Source organism: Antennarius striatus, chromosome 8, assembly GCF_040054535.1.
Source record: "Antennarius striatus isolate MH-2024 chromosome 8, ASM4005453v1, whole genome shotgun sequence".
In the NCBI taxonomy this organism is placed as follows: Eukaryota; Metazoa; Chordata; class Actinopteri; order Lophiiformes; family Antennariidae; genus Antennarius; species Antennarius striatus.
This window is the reverse complement of record NC_090783.1, coordinates 21409199-21435951: the sequence shown is the minus strand read 5'-3', so window position 1 is coordinate 21435951 and position 26753 is coordinate 21409199. Positions and strand designations below refer to the sequence as shown.

The 26753-nt window shown below is 38.2% G+C and overlaps 1 protein-coding gene across 1 annotated transcript in view; it reads left to right on the top strand.

Moving 5' to 3' along the window:
• Positions 1 to 26487, top strand: part of LOC137600401 (alpha-1,6-mannosylglycoprotein 6-beta-N-acetylglucosaminyltransferase B-like) — a 94004-nt gene extending 67517 nt beyond the window's left edge. Inside the window, exons 9-18 of the mRNA XM_068322012.1 lie at positions 5438 to 5569; positions 12110 to 12243; positions 15172 to 15302; positions 16407 to 16412; positions 19061 to 19219; positions 19410 to 19556; positions 19700 to 19816; positions 22267 to 22341; positions 24496 to 24779; positions 25593 to 26487. Of these exons, the coding sequence (XP_068178113.1) occupies positions 5438 to 5569; positions 12110 to 12243; positions 15172 to 15302; positions 16407 to 16412; positions 19061 to 19219; positions 19410 to 19556; positions 19700 to 19816; positions 22267 to 22341; positions 24496 to 24779; positions 25593 to 25791 (1384 nt within the window). The 3' untranslated portion in view covers positions 25792 to 26487. The remainder of the gene's footprint in view (positions 1 to 5437; positions 5570 to 12109; positions 12244 to 15171; positions 15303 to 16406; positions 16413 to 19060; positions 19220 to 19409; positions 19557 to 19699; positions 19817 to 22266; positions 22342 to 24495; positions 24780 to 25592) is intronic.
• Positions 26488 to 26753: the final 266 nt, after the last annotated feature.

Here is a 26753-nt window from a genome sequence, read left to right as displayed (position 1 = left end):
CCCATGCTGATATTAAACCACACTGTTATAGACTGTTTAAAACACCTTTGTATTACAGAATAGTGTTTCTGTAAGTCTCGGAACACAGCTCACACAGGGATGCTGTCAGCCAATACATGTGCCAACGGTATCACGTGACTACCTACTAAAAATGTACGATGTACTGAAGCCGTGCATCTTTAAGCGTGAAGCGAGGGCTTACTGTGTGTGTGTGTGGGTGTGTGTATATATACATTTAAAAATAAATTAGTCTGAGTTGCAGAAATTTGAACATAGTGGATGTGACATACATCTTATGGGGATGTCTACATGTGATTTCTGTCAAAGCACAGAGGGCAAAAAAAAAAAAACACTTTGAATTTCAGTTACTGTATCCTGCAATGATAAAAATATAATTTAAAAATAGTCTAGATTGTACTTTGAGTCAGACCCAAAATCTCCTTTTATACTAATCGTGCTAACCTTAACAAGCGAGCTAATGATGACAAAAGACAAACTTCCATGTTGAAGATAGATAGATACATACATACATACTATCCCAAACTGGGAAATTTAGAAAAGATGAAGATGACTCAGACAGGGGGAATGTTTCCTTGTTTGACTCCTTGCATTTTGCATGGATGCCCCAAATCTAACATCAAGACAAAAAAAAAATTGTATTACTTGTATCCATATTTTAAGAAAACATTCCTGTAATTCCCTCAAATAAATGAGATTTGCTGAAGCCCAAAGGCAGAGATTCATGTTTGAAAAACAATAAAGTTTAATCTGATGGATATACTGTATGTGTGAGGTGGCAAGATGCGATCTCAACCACTTTGTCTGACTGCAGATCTCTACGTCCTTGTCTGTTCTAGTTATCAGCAAGCAAGAATTCATGTTGAAGGTTACTAAGCACCTGTTTAAGTATTTAGTTTAATTAAAAGGAAATAATTAATTTAAAGAGTACTAAGTAGGAGTTGGTACTGGTGTAGTGTCTAGTTTTAGGACCTTAGAAATATTTTCTGGTGTAACTTTTGCAACAAGTTCAAATGGGGCTGTAGAACACTTTCCTTTGAAAGGACTGTTGGACAAGGACCTTTTAGGTATGAGAGCTCTCCATTATCTATAAGGATGAGGCAGACATTACAATGCTAATGGAAACAAGACTAATGAAGGGTACCACACACACCACTTAAAATCCCATTATGCTATTCCATGGTGGTGTAGATGGCTATAATTTTCACCACCCAATATTGGCCATGATGTCAGCGATCAGACACAAAACCATTTTTCCTTATTTCTTGTAGTATATATACACAAAGTACTTACTTCATATTGTCAGTTTTGGTCAACAAAATGTAAGAATTTCTTCTAATTTCAGTCACACATTTTTTAGAGTTCTGTCGGGTTGTGTTGATTTTTATTTTGTTTGATCTTTCATGCACACAGAGAAATCTGCCTGCCTAGATTAATAGGCATTTTACATGATCCTGAAAAATATTCCTTTTGCAAGAACCACTTTCCGTCTTTCAAATACGTCTCATAGTCTTTGGTGGAAAACATGGAGACTCAGTTAAAAACTACTAACAGGTTGCAATGGATTGTTTAGTCACATTACACTAGTAAATTAGAATGGACATCATACTCCCACTTGATTCCCAATGCAACTACAACATTTTTCGTCAGTACAGTATTGTCAATATTGCATATCACTGGTTAGCAGCTGCTATCACAGCTTCTATTAAACCAGCTTTGCAAACGCTATGAAAAGACCCTTTGAATGAGCAACAAATCCGGAAAGATTCCAATGTAAAACGAGCATTAATGAAATCCATTTGCGGCACAAAATTTCATTCACCGTTAGCCTTCGCTTTCATCTGTCTCAGAAAAGGTCACAGGTCAGATATCCAATAACAAATTTGTCGGCATGACAACAAAAAGGACCTCAGTTGATCAATAAGTTGAAAAATGAGTGAAACAAGGATATGGAACGGGACACCATATGCAATAGCGTCTTTTGTTTGGTCTGCACAGTGTGTGTGAGTGCATCAATGTATGCCTTGTAGGTCTTCATACACATTGACCTATGCATTAACACACATATTGAACACACACACACGCACACACAAAGACATATCAGTTAATCTCTTTCCAGTTTCTGTTGACCATCTGTTGTTGTTAATTCTGCACAGCACCCAGACGTTATACGCATGAAGCTATTTTCATCCTGTTTCTTTGAATTATGTTTTGCCAGAAAGCCCCAGTGATGTTGGGCTTGAATTTGATTAAACTGATCTTCACTTATTTGATGCTATCTGATCCACAAACATACCTTAAATTGAACTTTGAGCCAAACCACAACTTTTCTGTTGTTGTTGTTATTTTTCTTATTAATATTTTTCACTTAAATTCAGGTAGAGATTTTTAACTTTGATACAAGAAAGAGAAATGAAAATAGTGATATATTATATTTTCACTCAAATCATTTGAAGAACATGCTTGTGGTCTTTATCATTTTGGCACATTATAAAAGTGTTGCCTCAAACTGTAAATGCCACAACTGTCTTTATGAATTTGTCTTCATCATGTGCTCTTGCATTTGACCCAAAGTGCCATCCATATTGTCCTCTATTTTTTTGACTGAGTAGCTCAGCAAACAGGATGACAACAGACAACAGAATTAAAATACTTGACTTCTTGCATATTCTACATTTAGAAAATCCTACGAATCTGACAATATTAAGTGAGATGGCTATTTTAAAATAGTATTTCACTACAAGCGCTTTGTGTTGCGTGTTTTTGTATGAAAAGTGCTTTATAAATAAAGTTGATTTGACTTGATTTGATTTACAAGTCTGTCACTCAAACGGAATTTTCTGCTGATTAAGTTTACTGCCTTTCACAGGCATTCTGCCTTTTCAGCTGACACTGCTCATGCTAAACCACTCGGGTTTTTCAGCTGATGAAAGTGTGTAAGGCAACACAGCATTTTCCACATGATTCCAATTGGCACAAGTGGCATTTGTAGACATAATTTCAAATAGGTAGCAGTCACTTCCTGCTGGCTAGATTCCCTTGTTACTCCTTAAAAAATAATGCCACAAATACTCAAAAGCACTTTGAGGCTTAGACACAATCTGTCTTGAGCTAATCACTGACATTTGTGACACGTGTTAAAAGTTAATTTTTTGTTTGGAACGTCTGCTATGTTAACTTTGCATTTACCAGGCTGACATTTGCAAGTTAACCTTTTTGGTAACTCTGATTTAATTTGCTCTGAAGATTTAATTTGTTTATTCAGTTCAAAGTTAATCCCACTACCATGGGATTACAAAATGGTTGATATCAGTCTGCTGGTCACATGAACACATGGCAATCTAGCCAACAGTCCAGATGTTTCCTCAATGCTAATTACCTCATGTTAAAGCTAGAGACTGTAGGACTCATTTGCTATTTCTGTCTCGACCAACGTGTTGGACCCACAGATTGCTAGTGTTGCTCATATGTGTGGATGAACTGAACTCAACTCTATATTAAAAGAGTGGTAGCTGGGAGAGAGGTGATGAATCATAGGGAGGTAGTGGCACACAGGAACATTAATATTTTAATAATTAATGGATGAATATAGTTATAATGGTCGTTTTCCTTTTATGTACATATATCACAAGCAATTAATACATGCAATGAATTTCTCTATTGCAGATGTTGATGAATATGACAGCAGGAGTTAATGACTGAGCGTGCAGGGAAGGTGCCGGTGACAGAATGAGAAATAAACTATAAAACACTAAGGAATATGAATACTGTCTGAAGATCTCTGTGCTGATTAATGTCAACTTTATTAACCACAGAGAATTACACGGATGACTGAGAATCTTCATAGAACTTCACAAGAGATTCATTATATCACCAACTATTAGGTCTGAGGAATGAGACAATACCAGAAAAGAGATGCAGCAAGACAGAACTGTCCATGGTGCTGATCCTGCTTACACCAGTCGGAATTGTAGCACAAAGATCATTCTCTGTTCTTTCTTCTTTCATTCTTTATTGTTGCCTTGTTCTTCCATTCTGTCCCATTTTCAGCAAGAGGAAGTTTGGGCTTTTAAATACTCAATCACTTTGTACATCAAGTCTGGCCCGTCCCACGTAAAAAGCACAGGACAATATTGATTGCATAATGTGCATTGCCTTCACAGCATGTTGGTAAGCATGGATTTGATATTGGGATGATGTTCACTCAGAAAAAACAGCCTTACACTTTTTCATCAACTGTTATGAAGATTCTTGCTGAATTTTGGGAAGTTTTTTTTTTTTTTGGCAAGGTTTTTTTTGTTTGTTTGTTCGTTTGTGTGGTTTTGTTTGTCACATCAAAGTTCAAAATGGAAATAGAAGAGAAGGATCATACTTTATTTATCCCGAAACAGGAAATTCTCTTTACACTCACCTAATACAGTTAGACATGCACATATACAGTATGTTGTATACAGGCCCCTGAACAAACACGCAACACAATAGGGGCCTGTAGGCATGCAATTAGTAGAATAGGGGGAGGCAGACTGAAGGGTCGCATGAGGGAAGTTTCGTAGCCACCTATTCTCCTTTTTGCCTGTGCTTTTGCTATGTCGCAGATGTTTGCCTCTGATGCATTACAGAGCGTACATCTGCTCCAACATAATGTGTTCCACTATTTATTAGTCCTTTTGTCAACAACGTAAAATCCTTAGCAAGCATGGCATCAAATGGGAGCAGGTGAGATCAAATCATATTCCAAAGCACAAAGCAAAATGTTGTCAATATTGACATTTTTGCTGCAATTAATGCCTGAACACCAACAGCGTGAGCTGATTTGATGTACTTGTTTACTGGATTTGCTCGTCTGTGGTGACTGGGCAGCAGGTTCACTTCACAAATGCATTGATTCAGGTTTGATGCACCAGTATTAGATCCACTATAACGTATTTCTATGATGCCTCAAAAACTCACTTTTTGTGTAACATCATTTCTAATTCTAAATAGATCCATTATGTCCCCAGTACCAGCCTCTTCTTTCAGATTTCAAAGGTGTTGTGGCTACTGGCGGTGAAATGAAATGGGTACCATGAAGCAGGAAAAACCCTCCAAACACTTTTGATGTGTACAAGTATGATGAGAGGATGAGAAAACAGACCACTGGATACAATTTATTTCTGAAAGTTATAAGGAAAAAAAAAGTTACTTGGAACATTTTTGTCAGACACTTACCTGACATTTGGATCCAAAGTTTTCTCTTCTCAGATAACCAGCACCAGTACCTGGAACCTGCAGGTTAAAGCATGACCTGTGACTCATTATTCCATAAATATCAGCAGGCTGTAGTGCAGCCTGTGTGCTCACAACTTCTTTTCTCCTCTTTTTCTGACATGTTCTCATGCTTGCCTGAACATTGTGGGATTGTTGTTCGTGTGTGTTGCAGATTCCTCGGTGTGCCCCCAGGCAGAGGCAGTTGCCCGCTGACTGGACCGCTGCCTTTTGACCTCATCTACACCGACTACCATGGACTTCAGCAGATGAAGCAACACATGGGGCTCTCACTCAAGAAACACAAGTTAGTGGATTTATTTTCTATTGTATGTGTGGTTGAATTTTAGTATTAGTTTTATTGTCTGTGTTTATGGATTAACTGTTGCTGATCATTATCAGGGACCCTGTCAATATTCCTAAGTATAACTCATTCTTGTTAACATGTTAACCTGTAATATCCAATTAAAGGCACACAATTCAACATACAAGCATATTGACTTGTATGTACCAAACCCCTCAATTTTTGTAATTGTTGTACACATGCAAAACATCAATTGATGTTGTACACCAATTTAAAATCAAACCATGTCTCCCCAGCTTATATTTGCCATTGTTTTATTACACTCAGAGGCTGAATGTCAACAGGAAGGTGGTGATTAAACACAGAAAAAAGATGAGACAGGAAGACAGAGAAGAAAATGGCAGAAGACGTCTGCCTCACGAGAAAGATGAAACATTAGGGAGATGCTGAAAGAAACAGGCTTGGTTTTTTTATGTGCTTACAAAAGTATGCTTAATGGCTTTTGGCACTGCTACAAAGATGGAACAACTTGGAAAGTAGGCCATGACAGCCCCGAGACCTAGGCAACAAAACAGTAAAGTAATACACAAAACTATCATTTTAAAGTGCCACAGTGCATTTGAAAATAAGAAAAAAAGAAAAATCAGCTGCAGAACCCAGCAGAGGTCTGAGAGACACACCCTTGTTATCTTTAGAGGTCTGCCTCAGAAATTCACTTCAAAACACTCTCATATGTCCTGGTCCAATAAACTACCATCTTTGCCTACACCTCCCCCTCCCCCCGTACGTGACAACGCCATTTGGGATTTTGTTTTCCTTTGTTTAGGCAAGACTAAAAGGAAAATATGAAGAATGAAAGAATATACCAAATTTGAGGAGGACAAATAAAAGTGAAATAGAGGAAAACCCATAAAAGATTAGGGATGAGGTTGGCGACAAAAGAGAAAGAGCAAACAGATAAAGAGATACCACAAAATCAAAGTATAAGGTGTCTTGAGTCAGCCTGACACCACACAAACCACTCCATGTATTTTTAAAATCCAATTATGAGAGAGACTAATGCATTTCATGTGAGCTGGCGAGGTATCCCCCCCCCCCCCCCACACACACACACAACCTGTTTGGCTGTCTCTCCTTTTTGCTTGCGCAAAGTCCCACGATTCCACCCAGACCCGATGCATCTCTGCCAAGCAGTCTGCACCTAATTGCTTGCTGATGTCTGCAGTTCTTTTTTCCGTCATTACATCGCGGAGTCTTGATTTCTGCTTTCCCTAACAGAATGTGACTCTTATTCTTTGTGAGAGAGGGTCTTTTGTTTGCTCTTCAGAAGCTTACTGTGAGGGAGCTATCGGAATGCTCGCTTTCAAAGACAGAACAAGCAACATCTCTACTTACTTTACTGAGAGAACGCATGGGGAAAAAGCATGTTGAGGATATTTACTTTGTGGTATTTAGAGCTATGGTACGATTATATAAAAAGCTTATTTGCAATAGCTGCATATTTATAATATAAAACATTCATTTCTATTGATCTACCTTATATCGGCATTTATTTTACATTTTCCAGTTTCCAGTAAGTTGTGTCTTAATGCTTCATCAATTTAAACCAGCAACTACACTCTCCCCCCAGTGGTTCAGTACAGTTCAATGATACGCTTACCCGTCTCTCTCACCCCCCCTTGTCTCGCTCTACCTCCTGCACTTCTTCAGACTTTAGACCAGTCTGTAGTTGTGCCCTGAAAGGCATCATTAATCAAGTGCTCTTTGCTCTGGGGCCCTTCAGCTCGCTTTAATTACTTTTGTTTTATGTTCCCACTGACATCTACATTCATTTATTATGTCTGGACAACACAGTGCTGTCAAGTGTTTCTTTCCATGTTTCCATTTCTCTGTGAGTGTGTGTGCGCGTGTGCACTCCTGTTAAAGATGCTGATAGCAGATAGTCTTCAAACACACTCACTCATTCGATAATAGGACTGGCATATTGATTCCCTCTGCATGTGTAACTTACTGCTCTGGAAGAGGTAGACTGGGAAAGATATGTAGAGGAATGCTTGCAAAAAATAAGCAAACAAAAAACCTATATTAGGAGTAACGGGAGCATCCTAGAAGCTGGTGACTCGTTGATGATACATCACTAACAAAGTTAATTTCAGAGGTGTTACTTAACGAATTATGTCATCTTTGGGGTTATTTTAAGGGTGGATGAATGGATGAATGAATGAATGAATGAATGAATGAATGGATGGATGGATGGATGGATGGATTGGACAGATGGACGGTGCTTGAATCTGGATGTTTTGTTCTGTTTTTGCAAAAAAAAATGGTGACCCTAATTTCAAAAAAGGTTTGATAATATCCACCACTGCTTGATGTCAACAGGATAATAAGAGCTCAATTAGGTCCACATCAGACCAAATCAGACTAATGGGTTCTGCATAGTGATTTACTCACAGTGTCTGTTAAACAGTGAATAAGTAATGAACAGAAGAAAGACTATTTTTCTCAATGCTGCATTTCGAAAGGAGTCGATGAACTTTCACATTATAAAATGCAGAAACCCCTTCAGCAAAACTTAGTTTTCATGTTTGTATACTTTTTTCTTGACTTGACAATGCGAAATAGCAACATGAGTCACTTGGTTGATTCTAGAGTGACACCAAGTGGAAAGAAAATATATCCTGTCACCCAGTGCAAGGTGCAGAGGACTTACATGTGTCATTAAAGACGTTTTTTTTGTCACCCAGCCCATCGTATCTCTCTCAAAACCTGCCGTGAAGAGAAAGGTTGGCGACAAGCTCAGACAATTTTGAAAAAAGTGAAAGATTTTATTTTTTGGAGCACAGCGGTACTCCTCTGTGGCTCACATGCACTGAAAAAAATGTTGCGCACAAGGACCACATCAAACATTATTACTCAACTCAACATACTGAAGAGTATGCAAAATATTAGGGAGATTTGAGAGAGGCTGCCAAACTTAAAACATGTCTTTTTTTCTTCTAAGCAACCAAGCAAGCAAAAAAGTGGAAAGCAGCCGTGGAGGCTAGCTCCACGTGGTGAGTGACATGATGTGGAGAAAACAAAAGAAGAAAAGTGAATTGTAAAGATCTACACAATCAGCAAATGGTTGAAGCACTGTAGAAAAAAAAATATTATTAAAAATATATGTTTATTTCCTAGTGATTAACCAAGGTTTTGTGTCTGTCTTAACATAGGCCTAAATACATTAGCAAATAGCTACAATCAGTAAAGTTGTAAGAAAAAGAATGAAAAAGAAAAAAGGAAAAACGAATTTCCCCAAGAGGGATGAATAAAGTAGTAATTATTATTATTATTATTATTAAGATACCAAATTAAGGCTTAGAGCATTCGATTAGAGCACACAATTTTTATTTTAACACACTTTAATACATTATAAGTCAATTTAAATAAATATAAGTAATGAAATAGAAAGGGCTTTATGTTTGAGGGGCAATAACTATGTTAAAAACATCCATCCTTCTCTAACATGCTGGAATAAATGCAGAGTGAGAGCTGAAGTACAGTACTGCTACGTTTGTCATCAATTTCTTCTTGTGCTGGGACCTCCTTCAACAGAAACACAGCAGAATACCCCATTAGTATTTCTCCTCTATCCATCCAACATTATCTTCCAATTGCCTGCAGTAAGGTCATAACCAGTGGAAGACCTGGCCAGACATTCCACGTATCCCAAGTCCCACGGGAATGTCACGGTATTCCCAGGCCAAATGAGATATGCGATCTCTTCAACATGTTGTGGGTCTGCACCAGTCTCTACAAAAAAAAACAAATGATGAAGCAATGGTGAAAAACCTACAGTTTTATATCATTAAATTATCCTATATGTATGTCACTAGTGTGTTGATTAGGATTAGGAAAATGTATCAATCCTACAAGGTAATAAGTTCTTATTACATGGCACTGCATCTCTCACAGTGTTGCTGTATTGGGTGTGATGTGGGCACATTATGAATGCTTTTCTAACATCCAAGTGGAAGACATATCATTCCCCTTTGAACATCTTGTGCCTGCAACATAGGCAGAATTTTGTGAATTCAATGTAGATGTCAGAAATGTCAGAAAACGAGCATGTTGCTGTGCAAAATCTTCCTAATAAATGCATTGCTGATACACTTGGCAGTTTTTCCATCATAAATTAAACATTAAACACGTCTATGACCCATAATCAAATACAGACTGCCATTATGGTGTTGTTATAATTGTATACATATGTCTGTTTTTATGAAACTCTGTGTATTGCTGCCAGTCTTGGCCAGGACTCCCTTGTAAAAAAAAACATTTGAAATCTCAGTAAGATTCACCTGTTAAAATAAAGATAACTTAAATTAAAAAATGTCACCATCCATTTAATATATGAAATGTTTCTTCCAGATGTTAGCATTTAGCTGATGGATGGTTGTATGTATTGAATGCATAGGTTTTATGGCAAAATGGATAAAGTATGTCGAAATTCACTGCAAGATGATTTCTATATTCTTCTTTCCCCTTGGGACTAAACCTGGAACTGAGGGTGACAACATGTTTGATTGTAGAACTTCACACAGCCATTTAACCCTTATTTGCCCACACTCTGATCAATATTCTAGTCAGCTAATCCTCCACTTACCCCCTGTTCTTCCACTTCTTTCCCTCCCCCCTTCGGGACCTCTTACCTGTGGACAGACACATTTTCACTGTTTTAAAGTGCCGATGTGTGACACCACAGGTTGGTTAGAAATAGGAAGACAGACAGCACAGAGGCATGTGAAACTAACGCATGTAATTAATAATTCATGAGTTGTTACATATCATTGCAGTCAGTGACCAAAATATCTATCACATGGGACCAAGGTCTCTAGCTCAACCATCCTGAAACACCGTTAAACAAATATATTTTCTCTATTAAAGAACTTGTGAATATGTAATCTCATCACCCAAGTATTTCAGTGTAGCAGAAGTCTGAACACCATACCGAATGCAGCACTGAGAAATAGAATTCTGAACAATACATTTTTGATAGAATTTTGATGTGAGTTTTTGGGAAATTGATACAGCTCAACTTGACTGTAGAAAAGATGACCCCTTCTTCTTGTGCAGTTTTAACACGGGTATGTCTGTCAGAAAAATCAAAGTGCAAATCACTTTTCCACTGATGACCAAAGAGCAGTACAAAATACATCATCAAAATGACAGCGAAACCAATTCCCTCTCAGTGAGCGGCTTCAATGGAGCATTGTCTGGACTTCCACCAGCTTTTATTCAGAATGTTGGGGGATGTATTTAATATTTGATTGCTACCAGTAACAGCAGGGTTGGCACGTTATCTGGCAAACCCTTCTTTTAGCCTTCCCTAGTGGTTTTAACTCTCTTACAGTCTATCTACAAGTTTGTAGTAAACAGCAAAATATGAAAACAACTAGTTTACCACTCTAATCCAGCTCTGATGAGATATTCAGGATTGTTTTGTATTCAGTAACCTGACAATCTAAAGACCAAAAAAAAATGATTTGGACTGCTCAAGGTTATTACATCTTCTGGCTTATTGGTAGAAATATGTGGAAAAAAATATCAGATGTATTATTACAGCAATCATGAATTCACACACACACACACAGACACACACAGACACACAGACATGCACGCACGCACGCACACACACACACACACACAATTATCTGCAAGGAAGTTGACTCTGCAAGCTATATCTCTTGTTAATCCCCCTGGACACCCACTCTCACACCCACTCTCTCTCTCTCTCTCTCTCTCTCTCTCTCTCTCTCTCTCTCTCTCTCTCTCTCTCACACACACACACATTATTTCCCTCCCCGTGCATTTGTGCGTGTATGTGTGCGCATGCGTGCCTGTGTCTGTGCCCGTGTGTTTGTGCGTAGCCTCAGCTTCAGTGCTGAGCTACTAAGCATTCACCTGGAAACTCCGTGCCCTATCACAATTCCAACCTCCAACCTTTTCCCCATTCCCATCAAACTTCACTTCAACTTGCCATTTGCGGATTTTGTTATATGTGCTTCTAAGTCACTGTTACTGTCTTTTTACCACTTTTGACAGCCGTTGTGATGCAATTTCACTTTAATTCAATCTTAAGTGTATATTATAACCACTTTGTGTGCCATGTATTTACGGTTGAGATCGCTGTCAGCAAAAATTGCTGTAAGACAAATGACAATAAATGCAAAAGTCATGAACAAATTTCATAAATCATAAAAGTTGAAGTGAAATACAAGACACAAAAAAAGAATCAGTGCTATCTAACAATTGTCTAATAACAGCCTTCATATCCTTATTAATGTTGGACAGTGTTCATGATGATTATGCACTAATTTGACACATTTTATTGTCACTGCAACAACGTCCATAGCAACAGGGTTTTGTGTTATCATTGTCATGTTGTCCTGGTATTATTCTGTTCATAATGATTGTAACAAATTATTCCTAATATTTTTCATACATGAGAGAAAAGCAGAATTTGTTTTTTTAATGTTGTTTTTTTTTACATCTTTACAGATGTCATATTCGAGTGATCGACACTTTTGGGACAGAACCAGCTTACAATCATGAGGAATATGCAATGCTGCACGGCTACCGGACAAACTGGGGCTACTGGAACCTCAATGCTCGACAGTACATGACCATGTTCCGTAAGAACAAAAAATATCTATGTATTCTTTAAAAAAAACAACAACCTTTATTTCATTTGTTTTTCTTCCTCTGTAAGACACCCATACATATACTCTCAGTGTGCAGCTCTCCTAGATAAAAACATATTAGGTTAACCTGATATTTTTTCTCTTTTTCATAATTACTTATTTGTGTAGCGAAATAAGCATTGTCTGTATGAATAAGGATTTTTATTAATGCAAAGCATTTCCCTCATCTTTTGTCATAAAAAGGCAGCCTTTTGAACAAGCCTTGTGAAAAACCATTGACAGGGTGTGGCAGCCTTGCTGTTCCTTTCTTCTCTGTCAGCTTTCCTCAACTAATCATTGACCCCAGATTTTCTGTCAACCAGTCTGGCCTTGACATGTGTCCATTTATTCTCTATGAGGTTAAGATGTGCAACCAACCAGGTTTTTCTTGTTCGCTTCTTTTTCTTTTTTTTCTTTCGTTTTTGCTACTAGTCTGCAGCATTATCTTGTTGATAAAAGGGCTCTTTTATTTTCGCAACGCAACCTGATCAGACTGAGAGGCAAATCTTTTTGTAATATCTTTTGTTATACCTTCACCTTGTTCACACCACCTCAGCTTGCAAACATCAGATGAAACAAAACAACCTGTAAACCTTAAGTCCCGTTTCTTCACATTTAAAAGTAGCGTAGAAATATTCAGGGTTGAATTTTTCACCTGACCTTCACAGAAAACCTCATAAATCCCAACGCCGTTGTGATTTTTGCATCAACTGGTGGAAAGTTAGTAATGTCAGTATATTTTAAATAAAAATATAATATCAAAATACAATTTTGGTTTCAGAAAATCTGGCTGAGACTCTGATCAACATAAAGACGAGTTTATTGTGGAGTTAGACAAAACTTAAATTTAGACTTAACTTAAATGGAAACTTTCAAAAAAATAAATAAAATAATCTATTCATTAAAACAACAAGTCATTGTGAAACATATGATTCCTGTGTATTCATGATTGTTTAATAATCTAATCTCATTTTATAAATTATTTGTAATCAAATAATCCATTTATAAGCTTTATACTTCAAAATATGAAAGTAAAAACTCGACTGACACGCACACACACACACACACACACACATACACACACGCTCACGAAACACCCATTAACTCACACAAATACCAGTCATCATTCATCATTTTGACAGTCATTTTTAAAAAGGATAAAAACTCCAATTCCATGTTTTCATTTTGTTTGACAGGTTTGGCTGCTCGTTCACCTTAATTCAGAGGAAACTGTCGAATGCCGCTATTTCCAGCACTACCACAGCTTCCAGTGTCCCTTTAAGCTGATATCTTTCATTCCCTCCTTTTCTTTCGTCTTCTGTGCCATATTATACAGCATGTCTCATGTGCTGTTTAATGCCCTTATTGTTATCAGTCTGGTGACTGGAACATGGACTACTAAACTCCCCTGCCTGCAAATTCAGTTTGGAAACGTGTCAATGTAATTACAGATGGTACTTCAGTGTGGAGTATTGTAGACACACAGACTTACCAATACCCCAAGGTATTATGACAGGCTCCTTTAAGACCTGCCAGTCAAAATGTATTTTATTTACTTCTGTACATATAAGTTATGGAAATTTGAGAATGCAGAATTTAATTAGTTTGGGCACATAAACATAGTTCTTCCAACTTCAATAGATTTTACATTGTGACGGTACGTGTAAAACCATTTCAGCTTGCTTTGGTAAACCCAAATCTGATTCCACATTAGAACTGCTTCTCCACCTCAGATTCCACTATAATCATTAAGGTGTTTTTATTATTTTATTGGTTCTTAAATAGATTTACTTATGCTTGTGATAATTCTTTATGTTGATGACATGCGGCATTTGAATGAGTGCTTAGAGCTGGGGTCCATGGAACACAGAAAAGCTCAAACGTGTAGCTTCATATTACCCTGAATGATGCTAAGCCAGCACAAAGGTAAACTTGTGCCAGACTTATTTCTTAAAAGGAAATATACAGTACAAATATACAGTATATATGTGCATCCAAACCTCAGTCACACTATGAAAACACTTGTGAATGAACATAGTGGATAGAAATGAATAGATGGCATTAATACAAATAGGTATTAGGTAGGTTACTTGCCTCATTGCTACTTGTCATTACAAAAGGTTCAGAAGTGTTTGACAAACCTTGAAAGTTTCTTTATTTGTCTGCTTCAGAGGTTGACATTTACAAGTTGGATATCCAATAGCGGACCTTCACATGAGAGAGTTTCTTTCACCTAGCATAGGCAGGTTGACTGACTAAAGTAACAGTATTCATCCCTCTAAGGTGACCTTTTACAGGAGAAATTTATTCCTTATTGTATTCTAACTACACTTCTGTACATTTTTGTAGATTTGTAACATCACATCATTTGGTATATTTGCTTATTACTTATAATCATGACTTGTGTAAAAGTATTTTTATACTGTGATCATATATTTTAAAAATATTATATTTATATATTATAAAATAAATATTTGTTTTTAATGTTTTTTTTCTCCTGTGAGACAGGAATATACATTTTTTTTAGAGAATCATCATGTTAGAGAAAATGCTGTTACAGAGAAAGTAAATATACAATCAGACCACTCATATTAATAACCAGGACCACACAGTAGTATCAAAACTAGAATCAGAATTAAAATCAAGACAATGCCCAAAGTCCAGAGTCAACGACAGCTGTCTTTATGACAATCACCATTTATAATAGACAGAGATCCAGTTGTGACTGCAAGTCCCAGAACTTCAGCAAACAGAGATCTATTGCTTTTTTCTGTCTCTTTCTCACAGTGAACCTTTCTTTATCTTGTTACTGTTCTCCCCCTCCTTGTTACCATTTTCCTTCTCCTCATTTCTCATGTACAAACACACACACACATTCAGCGCACACACCAGACAACTCATTCATGGGCTTTGTTTCGGAGGAACTGAATGAAACAGAGAAGAGGAGCATCCAGCAGAATAAAGTCAACAACATGGCCGTAGTGTACGGGAAAGAGGCCAGCATGTGGAAGGTACTATGTAGATTATACAGCAAATACACTCACATTCTCGCATGTGCAAGAGTACACACACAATGCATGGGGTGCACGTGTTTTACAGCTGCATGTATTCACAAAAAAGGGAACCCACAATCTTAAAAAACAAACTTGTAAACAATCCAACCGTCATTTGGTTCTACATGAAGAAAATTTACAGTTTGGGTGATCCAGGAATATTCCTTTGACAAGTTTGTCTGCAGAGGTGTACAGTTTTGCCACTTGACAAGGGAAAAGGCCAGTGTGAGTAAGACCATAGATCAAAGCACTACAGTAGCTTTGATCAATGGTCTTAGTCACACTGAAAATATCTGAGATGTTTTTTTATCCAGAGACATTTTTGCTCATATCTCAGGAACCGGATATGATAGAAAGACTAAACAAAAGACGTTACATTGAAGGAGGCAAGGGGATGAAAATTAGATCACAACCTTGACTTTGAAAAACTAAGTCAAGGTCACATTTTCACTTTTATACCTTTTTAGGTATACATCTCTGAAAGCTCATGACACATAGAATGCACCAGTTACATGTTGGATCATGGGTATTCTGTTAAATGACCCTGACCTATGAAAGTAAGTCAGGGTAAAGTTTTGTATTCAGGGGTTTCGCGGGATGTTGCAGTCTCTGACTGCCTTGTTATTTATGTTTACTGTTCTGGTCTTGAATGTTACATTTCACATTTTTGTGTCCACTGCTTGATCTCATTCTGACAAGTGCTGCAAAAGGACTTAAAAAAATACATGTATACTTTATATGTTATTTTAAATCATTGTCTGTACAATTGGTGGCTGTCTTAGCTCTACATTCATGGTTTGTGAGACTGAGTAGCATAGATTAAGTGCTATACATGGAAAGCAAAAAAAATGTATTCCCTCATTGTGGTATTGTTGTCTGTCTGGAAGTTTGTCTGATTGTTTTTCTTTTTTTTCTATCTTTCCCTTTCTGTGTGTGTGTGCGTGTGTGTGTGTGTGTGTGTGTGTGTGTGTGTGTGTGTGTGTGTGTGTGTGTGTGTGTGTGTGTGTGTGTGTGTGTGCGTATGGGTGTGCGTGCGTGCGTGCGTGGCTGGATGCTCAATAGCTTCAGGTAAGAGCCTGTTTATTTCACCCATTGTTCCTGTTATATCATCTGAATATATGGTATACATTAAAAACTTACAATATACAAATAGTTACTTACACAAACACGCTGATTGTCAAGAGGTCATAAGCCTCAGGTGTTATCTATAATTGCGACATAACATTATTTTTTTAACCATCTTGTTTGGGTCGGTCAGATAGCTATTCATTTCAATGATAGGACTTTTTATTTACATGCCACAATTTAGTTTCCTGTATTTGACAGTAACTTTGCTAATGCAGCGAATGTAACAGTAATAACAATGTTTGGCACTTCTAGTAGCTTTCACCTCATTTATAGCTTTAATACAATCATTTTGCAGCTTTGTCAACTGCAAACAAGACACTTTATTGTATTATATCCTCTATCTGCAAAGAAACGCCTAATTCTAAACTGACTAGAATCTTGTGTAAACAAACTTTGCTACAGAAGGGACCCTGAAGCTTAGCATGTATTTTAATTCAATTGAATTTTTAATTTAAAATTTTATTTTAATGTAATTTTAATTTAATTTACATTTTTTAAGTATCTTTTCGGCATTATAACAATCACACATGCAGTGTGCACAACGGATCGGCAACTTTATGTCAATATAAACATTTTCTGAAGCAATATTTCAAAAAAATCAAGTGAAGTGTTGAGAACTTCTGGGCAGTTCATACTTTTCATCAGCCCTGGACCAGTGTTGCAAGTGTTCACCTGCACTTACCCACAGAAATAAGTGTGGGTTACAGGATCATCCACGCCTTTGTTTCTCCTTCTTCCTATTCATGATGTCTGCTGTACTTAGCGCTTCAGTTAATCTCCTAATTGGCTGAGAAAATCCTCGCAAAGGAAGCTATCGATCGCCACTGCCTCCAATTAGGGCTGCAGGCGGGGGGGGGGGGGGCACACTGCAGTACAGGGATATACAGTAAGCTGCTTAATGCCAGAAGGCCGGTCGATATTCTGGCCCAGGGTTACGCTTCATACGAATGATTCAGTTGTTGATGATGTTTTCTTTCTTGTTGTTGTTGTTGTTGTTCACGCAGTCATCAGACTCAACCTTGACTTTGACTATGTCCCCCTCTGATTCTATTGTACCGGGGTTTAATGCCAATAGCCCGAGCAAAAGTAGAACAGAGTGTAAGCAATACTTTTATTCACACCTCTCTACCTACACGAGCTCTACTTCATTCATTTTTGCAAAAGAGATAGATATCTACTGAAAGAGCTCAATGACATTTTATGTTTCTATTCAAACCTCTTGGTTTTATCAGTAATTTACATTTTAACCAAATTCTTCCTCCTAGGGTCAGTATAAAATCTATGAGCAGAGAATAATTTCACTGTATCCAATACGTATCTGCAAATAACAAGAAGCAATGAGAGCTAGTAGAGATAGCACACCGGAGATTAGAATAATTCGTTTTCATGTGTATCATCTATTATTGGTCACTTGTGTGACAGCAGAAACAGATGACGTGCACTTCAATTATGCCTGCCACACACCAGTGGACTTTGAAAATCTAAATTTTATCAATAATTTCTATGCATTTCAGACAGTTTTCAGACACTGTGTAGTTTTAGCAAAAAGCTGGGGTCACTGATTAAAAGACTATAAGAAGTTTGCTCCTGAGATTATTTCCCATCTTTCTTCTGGTGTAATTTTGCAGGAAGGAAAAACTGTTGATCAATGGGACAGAAATAGAAGCAGCTTTTGGCCACAGTGGTCGTTGGGTGCAGAGATTGGTACTGAATAAACAGCCAAAAGGAAAATGTGAAGATGCTGCAGAGTGTGGATATGACCATAGTTGAGAGTCTGTCTACTTCTTTTCCCTTTCCACTCTCTTGTGGCCCAAAAGGGAGGTAGCATCAAAGACCCACTCGCATTCACTTCGCAACTCTATCGCTTCTCTTCTTTTTCTTGAGAACTGAGGCTTGTTAACATTTTTGCGCCAGCCTGCAGCCCCCTTCCCTACTTAGTATTTGTCTGGTGCACTGCTTTGTCTTTGGTGGTGTGGAAAGAACACACCTATTGGTTGTTGACATCATTCAAATGATTGAATGTTCTTATTTGCATGATCATAGATCAAACTCACAAATTACTTGTTTGATTTTGAGAAAAAAAAACACTATACTCCAAACAATCAAGACCATGGAGGCACACAACGACTACTGACGACTGAACTCCTAAAACTGCTACGATGTTCTTCAACTATTTGATTTTGTTAGAATAAAATGTCGTGAAATATCGAAAAGCGTTTTAGTTGTAAGGTTCGGAAATGGGCAGGAGATTTGAACGAGGTTTACCTTGAATAGATTGAGTTATCTTGATGTACCTTTTCCACCTGTTAAACAATTTTTCAAAGCCATTTCCTATTTCCTAATATGAACACACATGTTCATTTCAGGTGCAGTTTTTTGATTTTGAGAGGAAGTTGCCGGCACCGCAGTGTACTGAATAATTATACTGACACCTTATGGCTAACAGCTACACAGAGACAGCTGACTGTTCTAAGAAAGTTCAAAGACAATACAAGCAGAGCATACTGTACTTTAATCATGTTGTTTTCTGTGCAGTAAGCAGACACTGTTTATGCCATCAATCTCACCCCCCCCCCTCCTTCTCCCAGCAGGGTAAGGAGGGTTTCCTGCAGATTCTGCACAGGTACATGGAAGTACATGGTACAGTGTATTACGAGACTCAGAGACCTCCTGAGGTCCCACCCTTTGTGAAAAACCACGGACTGCTACCACAGCATGAGCTGCAGCAGCTTTTGCGTAAAGCCAAAGTAAGACCGCAAAAAAGTGGTTCACACTTTACCTGCTGCATTCTCGCAGCGGGTGTCGTGTTGCGTGCACGCTACAGCTTCGATTCTGCATCTCTCTTCACATGTGACCTACTTTTCCGGATACACATCAAAAGATATGATGAAATTAATTACCGTAACTACAAACTAACAGTCCTGGTTGTTTCTCTAGCTCTTCATTGGCTTTGGTTTCCCATATGAGGGACCAGCACCTCTGGAGGCCATAGCCAATGGCTGCATCTTCCTGCAGCCAAAGTTCAACCCACCTCACAGCTCACTCAATCACGAGTTCTTCAGAGGCAAGCCCACATCTAGAGAAGTAAGCTTGTTGTCTAGTAAAATAAAATGCCACTAATAGTTGATCTCCTAACTACAGATATCACGCTAGAAACATATAAAAGAAACATTCTTTATTTTTAATATACTGTACTGCCCTCATACTATGTAACTTGTTTTGTGTAGGTGTCCTCCCAGCACCCGTACGCAGAGCAGTACATCGGCAGGCCTTACGTCATGACAGTGGACTACAACAACTCCCTGGAGTTTGACTCTGCCATCAGGGAAATCATGAGTACCAAGGTAGTCATAACCACTGTGTAACTCAGCAGGTCAGAAAACAAGACGTTGCGTCACTGCCCTTGTAGTTCTCTGTGATGCCTTTTCTACCCATTCAGCTTCTGCTGTCAAAACAGACTTCAGTGATGAGATGTTATTTTCATACTGTCAGCTGGATTAAACCCCTATCAGTTACCTAATGTGAAGCATGTCTGCCATGAAATAAGATGATCACTAATTGAACAGAAAAAAAAAAAATCTGCAACAATGGAGCTCTTATAATAAATCCCTTCCGTTCAATGAAGATGAATGGATTTTCTTTTTTTTTTCTTCTATTGTTTGTTTTGCCATCAAGGAATAGCTGTGAAATATCCAAAAAAAAAATTGCTCTTGTTTGAACTGTGAGCTGAGTTTCTAGACTTTGAAGCAACCACTTTATCCAGAATGTAGCACAAGAGTGGGTAGCAGTCTGACACTGCAGACATCTGAACTTTTCCAAAAAAAAGGAAATATGGACTGAAAATACTTTTTATAAATGCCAGAAACTATCAAGAGTATGAGAGAGGTTAATTAAAAAAGTCAAGAAAGGAGATTTAAATCTTTCAGGAAAGCATTACGGTGTCAGAGAGAGCGGAATGATTATTAGTTTATCTCGGTACAATTACAAAATGTTACAATTTCATTGTAATCAAAGACTAATGTACCAACCAGGCAAATTTGGCACGATGAAATGAACACAGCATGAACTTTTTAAATCTCAAGTAAAGTACGAGTCACAGAGGTGCAGGTGGTTTAGTTCATTAAATTGTTACTGCATGAGAAATTAAAGAGTGGATTTCAATTCTGTGCGATGCTTTGACTGTCTACTTATTATGTCTGCAGTGCATGTAGCTGGAAAGCCAGCAGGTGTTATTTTAGATGTGAAAATGGAATAAATGTCATCACAGGTCCTGCCATGTCTTTTCATATCTTTCAAATTCGGCTAATTCCATATTGCATCAGTATGTCGTAGTGAAATTGAGCAAAGATCAGCAAGGTCATAAAGGGATCATTCAAATATGTTAAAGTTTTCAGCTTTTGGAAGCTTGGAAATTTGTTTGCATTAAGATAAGAGGAGATGTGACGTCTGTATCTGTGCGTCTGCGGTCTGCGGCTTCCTTCTGTTATCAGACGAGCTACAGTTTAGCAGCACAGGCTGACTGCTCTGTTTCTGTCTGCACAGCCAAACCACAGAGGGAGAGTTGATTCTTCACCCTTCACTGGAGCCATGGCACACCAAGACACACACACACACGCACGCACGCACGCACACACACACACACACACACACGCACACACAAATGCACAGTGAGAGGAGCAGAGTCAGATAACACAACAAAGCAATCTGGTGGTCTGACAAATTCTTTCTTTCTTTGTTTCTTTCTCTTTTTGCTTCTTTCTTTCTTTCCTTCCTTCTCCTCTGACCGTGCATTTACATGATATTTTACCAAATTATGTAGACAAGATGATTGTAGCCATCTCATCTACAGTTAGTTATCTATCTGCCTTGCTGGTCGCTGTTCTGCTGAAGTTTGTACCGGCAGGCTGTAGACAAAGGTTGGGGTACACCCTGGATGAGTCGTGTAGACCAGTTCAGCTAAGCTGCATGTTTTTGGAGGTAGTAGGAAGCAGGAGAACCCGGAAAGAACCTACACGGACAAGAGGAGAACATACAAACGTCACACAAAAGAGAATATAGGCAGCAGTGCTGCACCCACTGCACCACTGTGGAGCCCCTGTGTTGGTCCCCGTTGTTAAATTGGTATCTTGCTGAGACTATTATTGCCAAACTGCTCAAGTTTTGTCCACTGTTTTTTTTTTTTGTCACGATGGAAGGAATCACAAGAGATTAGATTATTTTTGTAGGAAGCCTGACTGTCCTAATGTTTGCTTTTTGCTACAGCTTACAAAGTTGATTAACATAAGGCCTTGATCAGATTTGCAGCGTGCATAACTTCTCAAATTGCATCATCCCTGCATACTTGCTTCTTAGTGGTTTTCATTTGAAATGGGCCAAGTCTGATTTCACACATGGTTGAGCATTGTACAGCTTCAATTTCAGGTGGGAAATGCAATTTAATGTATCTGGCATAATTTACAAAGGCAGGCAGAGTGTAAAGACAAGACTTCAATCTCGGTGAAGTCCAGCCTTTATATATACTGTGTATATATATATATTAGTGTGTTCAGATCATCTGTAACACAACAAATTAAAAGTTACAAGTTTGCTCTAGTTACAAAAACGGCACACCACTGCAGAGGATCCGCTATTGGTATGCAAATAAAGTCTAATGAGGTCCCAAGCAGGGGACATGCTGTGACTATATCCTGCAGAAATGTGACTGTATAAGAATATATAAGAAAATAGTTGATTTGGAAGTTAATATGTGCAAAATAATATGGAAATGGACTGTTTGTGTTATTCAATTTTTCAGGTGGAGCCATTTCTGCCTTACGAGTACACCTGTGAAGGGATGCTGGAAAGAGTCCATTCCTACATTCAGCATCAGGTGAGGACCAGATGGAGACAGGTACCCAGAGCGCTGAACAGAACTCAGGCAGAGATTCTTTCTTTCAGTCACTTATCATCCCTCTCTCATGCTATGTATAGATTATTTTCACCAATCAAGCTTTCCACACTGCTCAATATTTCATCACTGGGTGTATTCAACATACAGAGTTTGCATGTGTGTGTCTGCATATACAGTTTGCACTTGTGAGTTTAATCATCCCTACTCTCATTAAAAATGACTATACATCCTTCAGGCTCTACTTAATCTAATGAGGATGGATGAGAAAAGAAGAAGAGCAGATGTGTGTGCATGGTGGTAGATGTAGAGGACTGGGATGAAGGAAATATTTTTTTTTATAATGCCAGAAAGAATGTCAGAGCAGGGCTTGACATTATCAAAAAAAGAAACAAGAAAAGAAAGAAAGAAAGAAGAAGAAACCCCACCTAATCAGTTGTCTTTATTTGAACATATGACACTGATTAAATATATATTACTACATTTGACCAACACGTAGAGACCAGAACATATTCTGACATATCTTTCCTTTAAAATTTTATCTCTGTGATTTGGGTGTTCAATTGGCTATACTGAGAGTTTGATTAAGTTTATTAATTATAGTTTCACCTCAATTGTAGTGCATTTCTAAACATCATTTGTCTTTTACTGTCTGGCAGCCGGTGTGGAAAAAGAAACCCACAAGAAACCCTTAATACAGCATTTACTGTTATACCAACAGTATAATATGCATTATACTAGCAGGACAGGATCACACCAGATCCTTATTTATCACTGCATTAAAAACAGGCCACTGCTGTTAGATGATGACATGCTTTTTTTAAATTCCATAGCTATATTTATTGTATTTTTTATAACATCTTTTGCATAGTTTTTATGAGTGAAAAATAAATAAATCTTGAAGTGTACATGTGTTTTACAAATCTGCTTACATTGTCTTGCCCCAATTTAACAGACAATCTACACTCCAACAGTGAACAAGTATTTATTACACTTGGTGATTCCAGTTAGCTAGATATTTGTAGTCATACTTATTTCCTCAGTTTGAAGCTACAGACTGCTGTGTTGTGATCCACATTAGATTAGGTCAGGACCTGCATAACATAAACTGTTAGTAATGCTCAGATTTGATCTTTTTTTTTTCCATGCTCAAACAAGTACATAAGTATAGATACTGTATACCTCAAAGGAAGAAGAGGTGAAATAGGATCGCTGATACATTCAGACACACATGGTATGATAAAACGCAGGTTATAAGCTTCTACTGCTATGTCTGTTTTAAAAGTGTTAGTCACCTTGTTTTAAAGGGATTGTGCATCCAAGTTTGTGTTTTAAGTGGCCCCAGGGTATGTGCTGTTCCTGAAGTGTGACATCCTGCTCTTAAGACTATGAAATCTCCTTCCCAAGGGGCTGGGGCGTTAGAATGGAGTTAGCAGGGTGATAGAGGTCGGCAATCAACCCCTTGCACCTTACATCTGATAAGTGTGACAGACACGGGAGAGAAAACGGGAAGTTCAGAGCCTATTATCTTAGATTCTGAGTGAACTAGTCTTTCTATATTCCCACTCAAGGGCGATTATCATGTCACGTTGTCTGAGAGGACAAGGACACTGCTCGTGGTAGCTCTGCAGAAGTGCAACATCACCTCATCACACATTTTAGCAGACGATGAATCTTCTGATGGGCTCTCCTGAATTATATAGCTGGCATTAAATTCCCACTTAAATATATGACACAAAGTGGAGCCTAAGAAATTAAAAAGTCCCGCCATTCTCCTTTATCTGGCCATTCATTACAGCCAATGTGACGACCTCATCCCTCTGAAAATTTATTAGGATTTCTTCAGATTTTGCACAGCTTAAAGCGAGCTATTGGCGTCGCACAACTCCGCCAGGCGCCCCACCTCAAACCTCAAATTAGAAACATCCCTACCAAATGTTTAGTTATCTTTTTATTTGACACAAAGAGAACAGGGAATGATTACACAAATATATGAATGTACATATGGAAATGAAAGGATTGTGTGGACAGAATTGATAAATTGTGAACATGTTCTGTGTTGTTGAAATTCTAAGACACGTTCCCAAATAATGATATGATTGCACAAACTAGCGCCACCCTATCTCTCGCCCTCAGGACTTCTGTGCTCCAGAGTCTCCCTTCATCCCAAACAACTTCTCCAGACAGAGATCTGATGGTGGCAGCAGGATCACAAGTCCTTTGTTTGTGCCCCTTCCCAATTCCACAGCTCTTGTTTGGGCGTCCAATGTGACTGCTCCTTCAGCCTGGCCTCCTCTCAACTCCCTCAGGCTTCTGGTATCTCAAGAGGGTCAGTCCTGTGTAGAGGCATGCCAGTCAGCTGGTTTTGTCTGTGAACCAGCTCACTTTCGCTTTATCAACACCAAGGAAGCCCTGCATGGGTAAGTTACTCTGAAGTAATGTGTGTCATGGGGTGTTCCTATAGATAAACCTACAGTATTCTTCTCCCATCTCAGATAGACCACTTGTGGTTAAGACAAAATGTCAGTAAAGTCTAAATTTAAGAAAACATACATAACATACATACAAAAAAAAAAAATCAAGATTCCTGCAAAGAAAAACAACACGCTCTGTTTCCAAAAGCTCCTGATGGTCAACTTCATCCTCACCTTTCTGAACTGCCCCACTTGGTAACTTATTTTATACTGTGAGAATAGACACTGAATGCGGTTGAGACTCGATGTCACCAGGTTATTATGTCTGTTGACTGCACCACCTCCAGGAAGCTGAAACAAAAACTTGCTGGTATTTTTTTAGATCTCGGAGCCTGACCCCCTCCTGATTGCCATTAACTTGTGTTCTCTACTCTTGAATTATACTTCAAGAATCTCTTGTTTATTTATTTATTTTTTTGATGATTCTCAGTTTACAGCGCTGGGCTCCTTTGTAAGTGGTCGTTTCATATCTGCAGATTTTTAAAAATTCTTTTCATTTTGTTTCTCACTTTTTGAGATTGACATTTGTTGTGTAAAATAAAACAAAAGGAGTTCTTGTGTCTTATTTTTCACTTTTCATTGCTCATCCCTTTTGATGTTTACCTATTTTATTTCCATGTTTCTCATCTACAATAATAAAGACCTTTTTTTTTTTTTCTTATCATCTATCGCTTCAGGAAATTGTTGCCCGTGATTAAACCCAAAAAAACTGTAATTTTAGGCAGTGTGCTGACCTCGGCTTCTCTGCTCACCCCTCAGGCTGAACGTGCAGTGTGAGGTGGTGGACTCAGAGATCAACCACATCCTTCCAGCCTTCTCTGTGTTGCGACGGGAGTGTGGACTCCAGAGGGATCCTCTTCTCTTCAGCTGTGCAGGTCACTCCCTCAAGTATAGGCGTCTTTGTCCCTGCAGAGACTTTCTCCGCGGCCAGGTGGCGCTGTGCAAATACTGTCTATAGTGATGGGACTTGTGAAAGAGAGACAGGAAAAATACAAACCGATTGGCGGGGGTAAGAGGGGGACAGTAATTTTTGAATGAGGATCGTGGACTTGAAAGAAGGCCTTAATAATCTCTGTAGTTGCTATGACTGCTATTATACTGTAAACTACTGGTGATGAAAAGCAGTAAGTCATTCTAGAGCAGAGTTCCAATGATGTCAGTACAATCAGGGGAAAAGGCCTTTATTACCTTCAGACTTTTGAATTCAACCTCTGATTACAAGATATTAATTTCAACAAGATGTTGACTGGTGTTTTTTTAAGCAATTTATTTTTTTTGAAAGGTGTCTCAAATATAGTGAAGATGAGTTGGAAAGTGTACACTGGAAGAAGCATGTTAGTGCAGAGAAATACCGTATGGGACTTCTGGATCATTCCATGACAGAGTCTTCAAATATCTTGACTTGGAGAAGACGACCTCGGGTCAATATCCAATCTCCTCTCTGCTCTTGGACAAAGGATGATGGACAACCAAGTTATATTTTTCTCCTCCCTCCTCCAATGATGAACAGAGTCATTTATCAGGCTGAACCCCAAGTCTGAGGCAACATCGGTCACGGAATCATTGCCAGTTGCAGAAAAGAACGGAAGAGGAGAACAGAGGACAAAGATAAAGGTTACGAGATTATTTTTAAATAAACTGTAAGAGCACTCACCTGGATTTTTATGGAGTACTCTGGGGTTTATGCCGGAAGTACAAACCATAAAATAAATAAATTAAATGAATGAATGTGTTGAGTTGGTTTTTAAATTGCATCTTGTCTTCACCATTTTCTACTAATATATATATATATATATATATATATATATTTCTCCCCTTGCTCCCAGTCTTCTCCATTGCAATCCTCCCACAATCACATTCATCTTGGTCTATCCATCCAGCTTTAGGCAGCGGCATTCCTTTTTCATAGGGTGTGGGCAG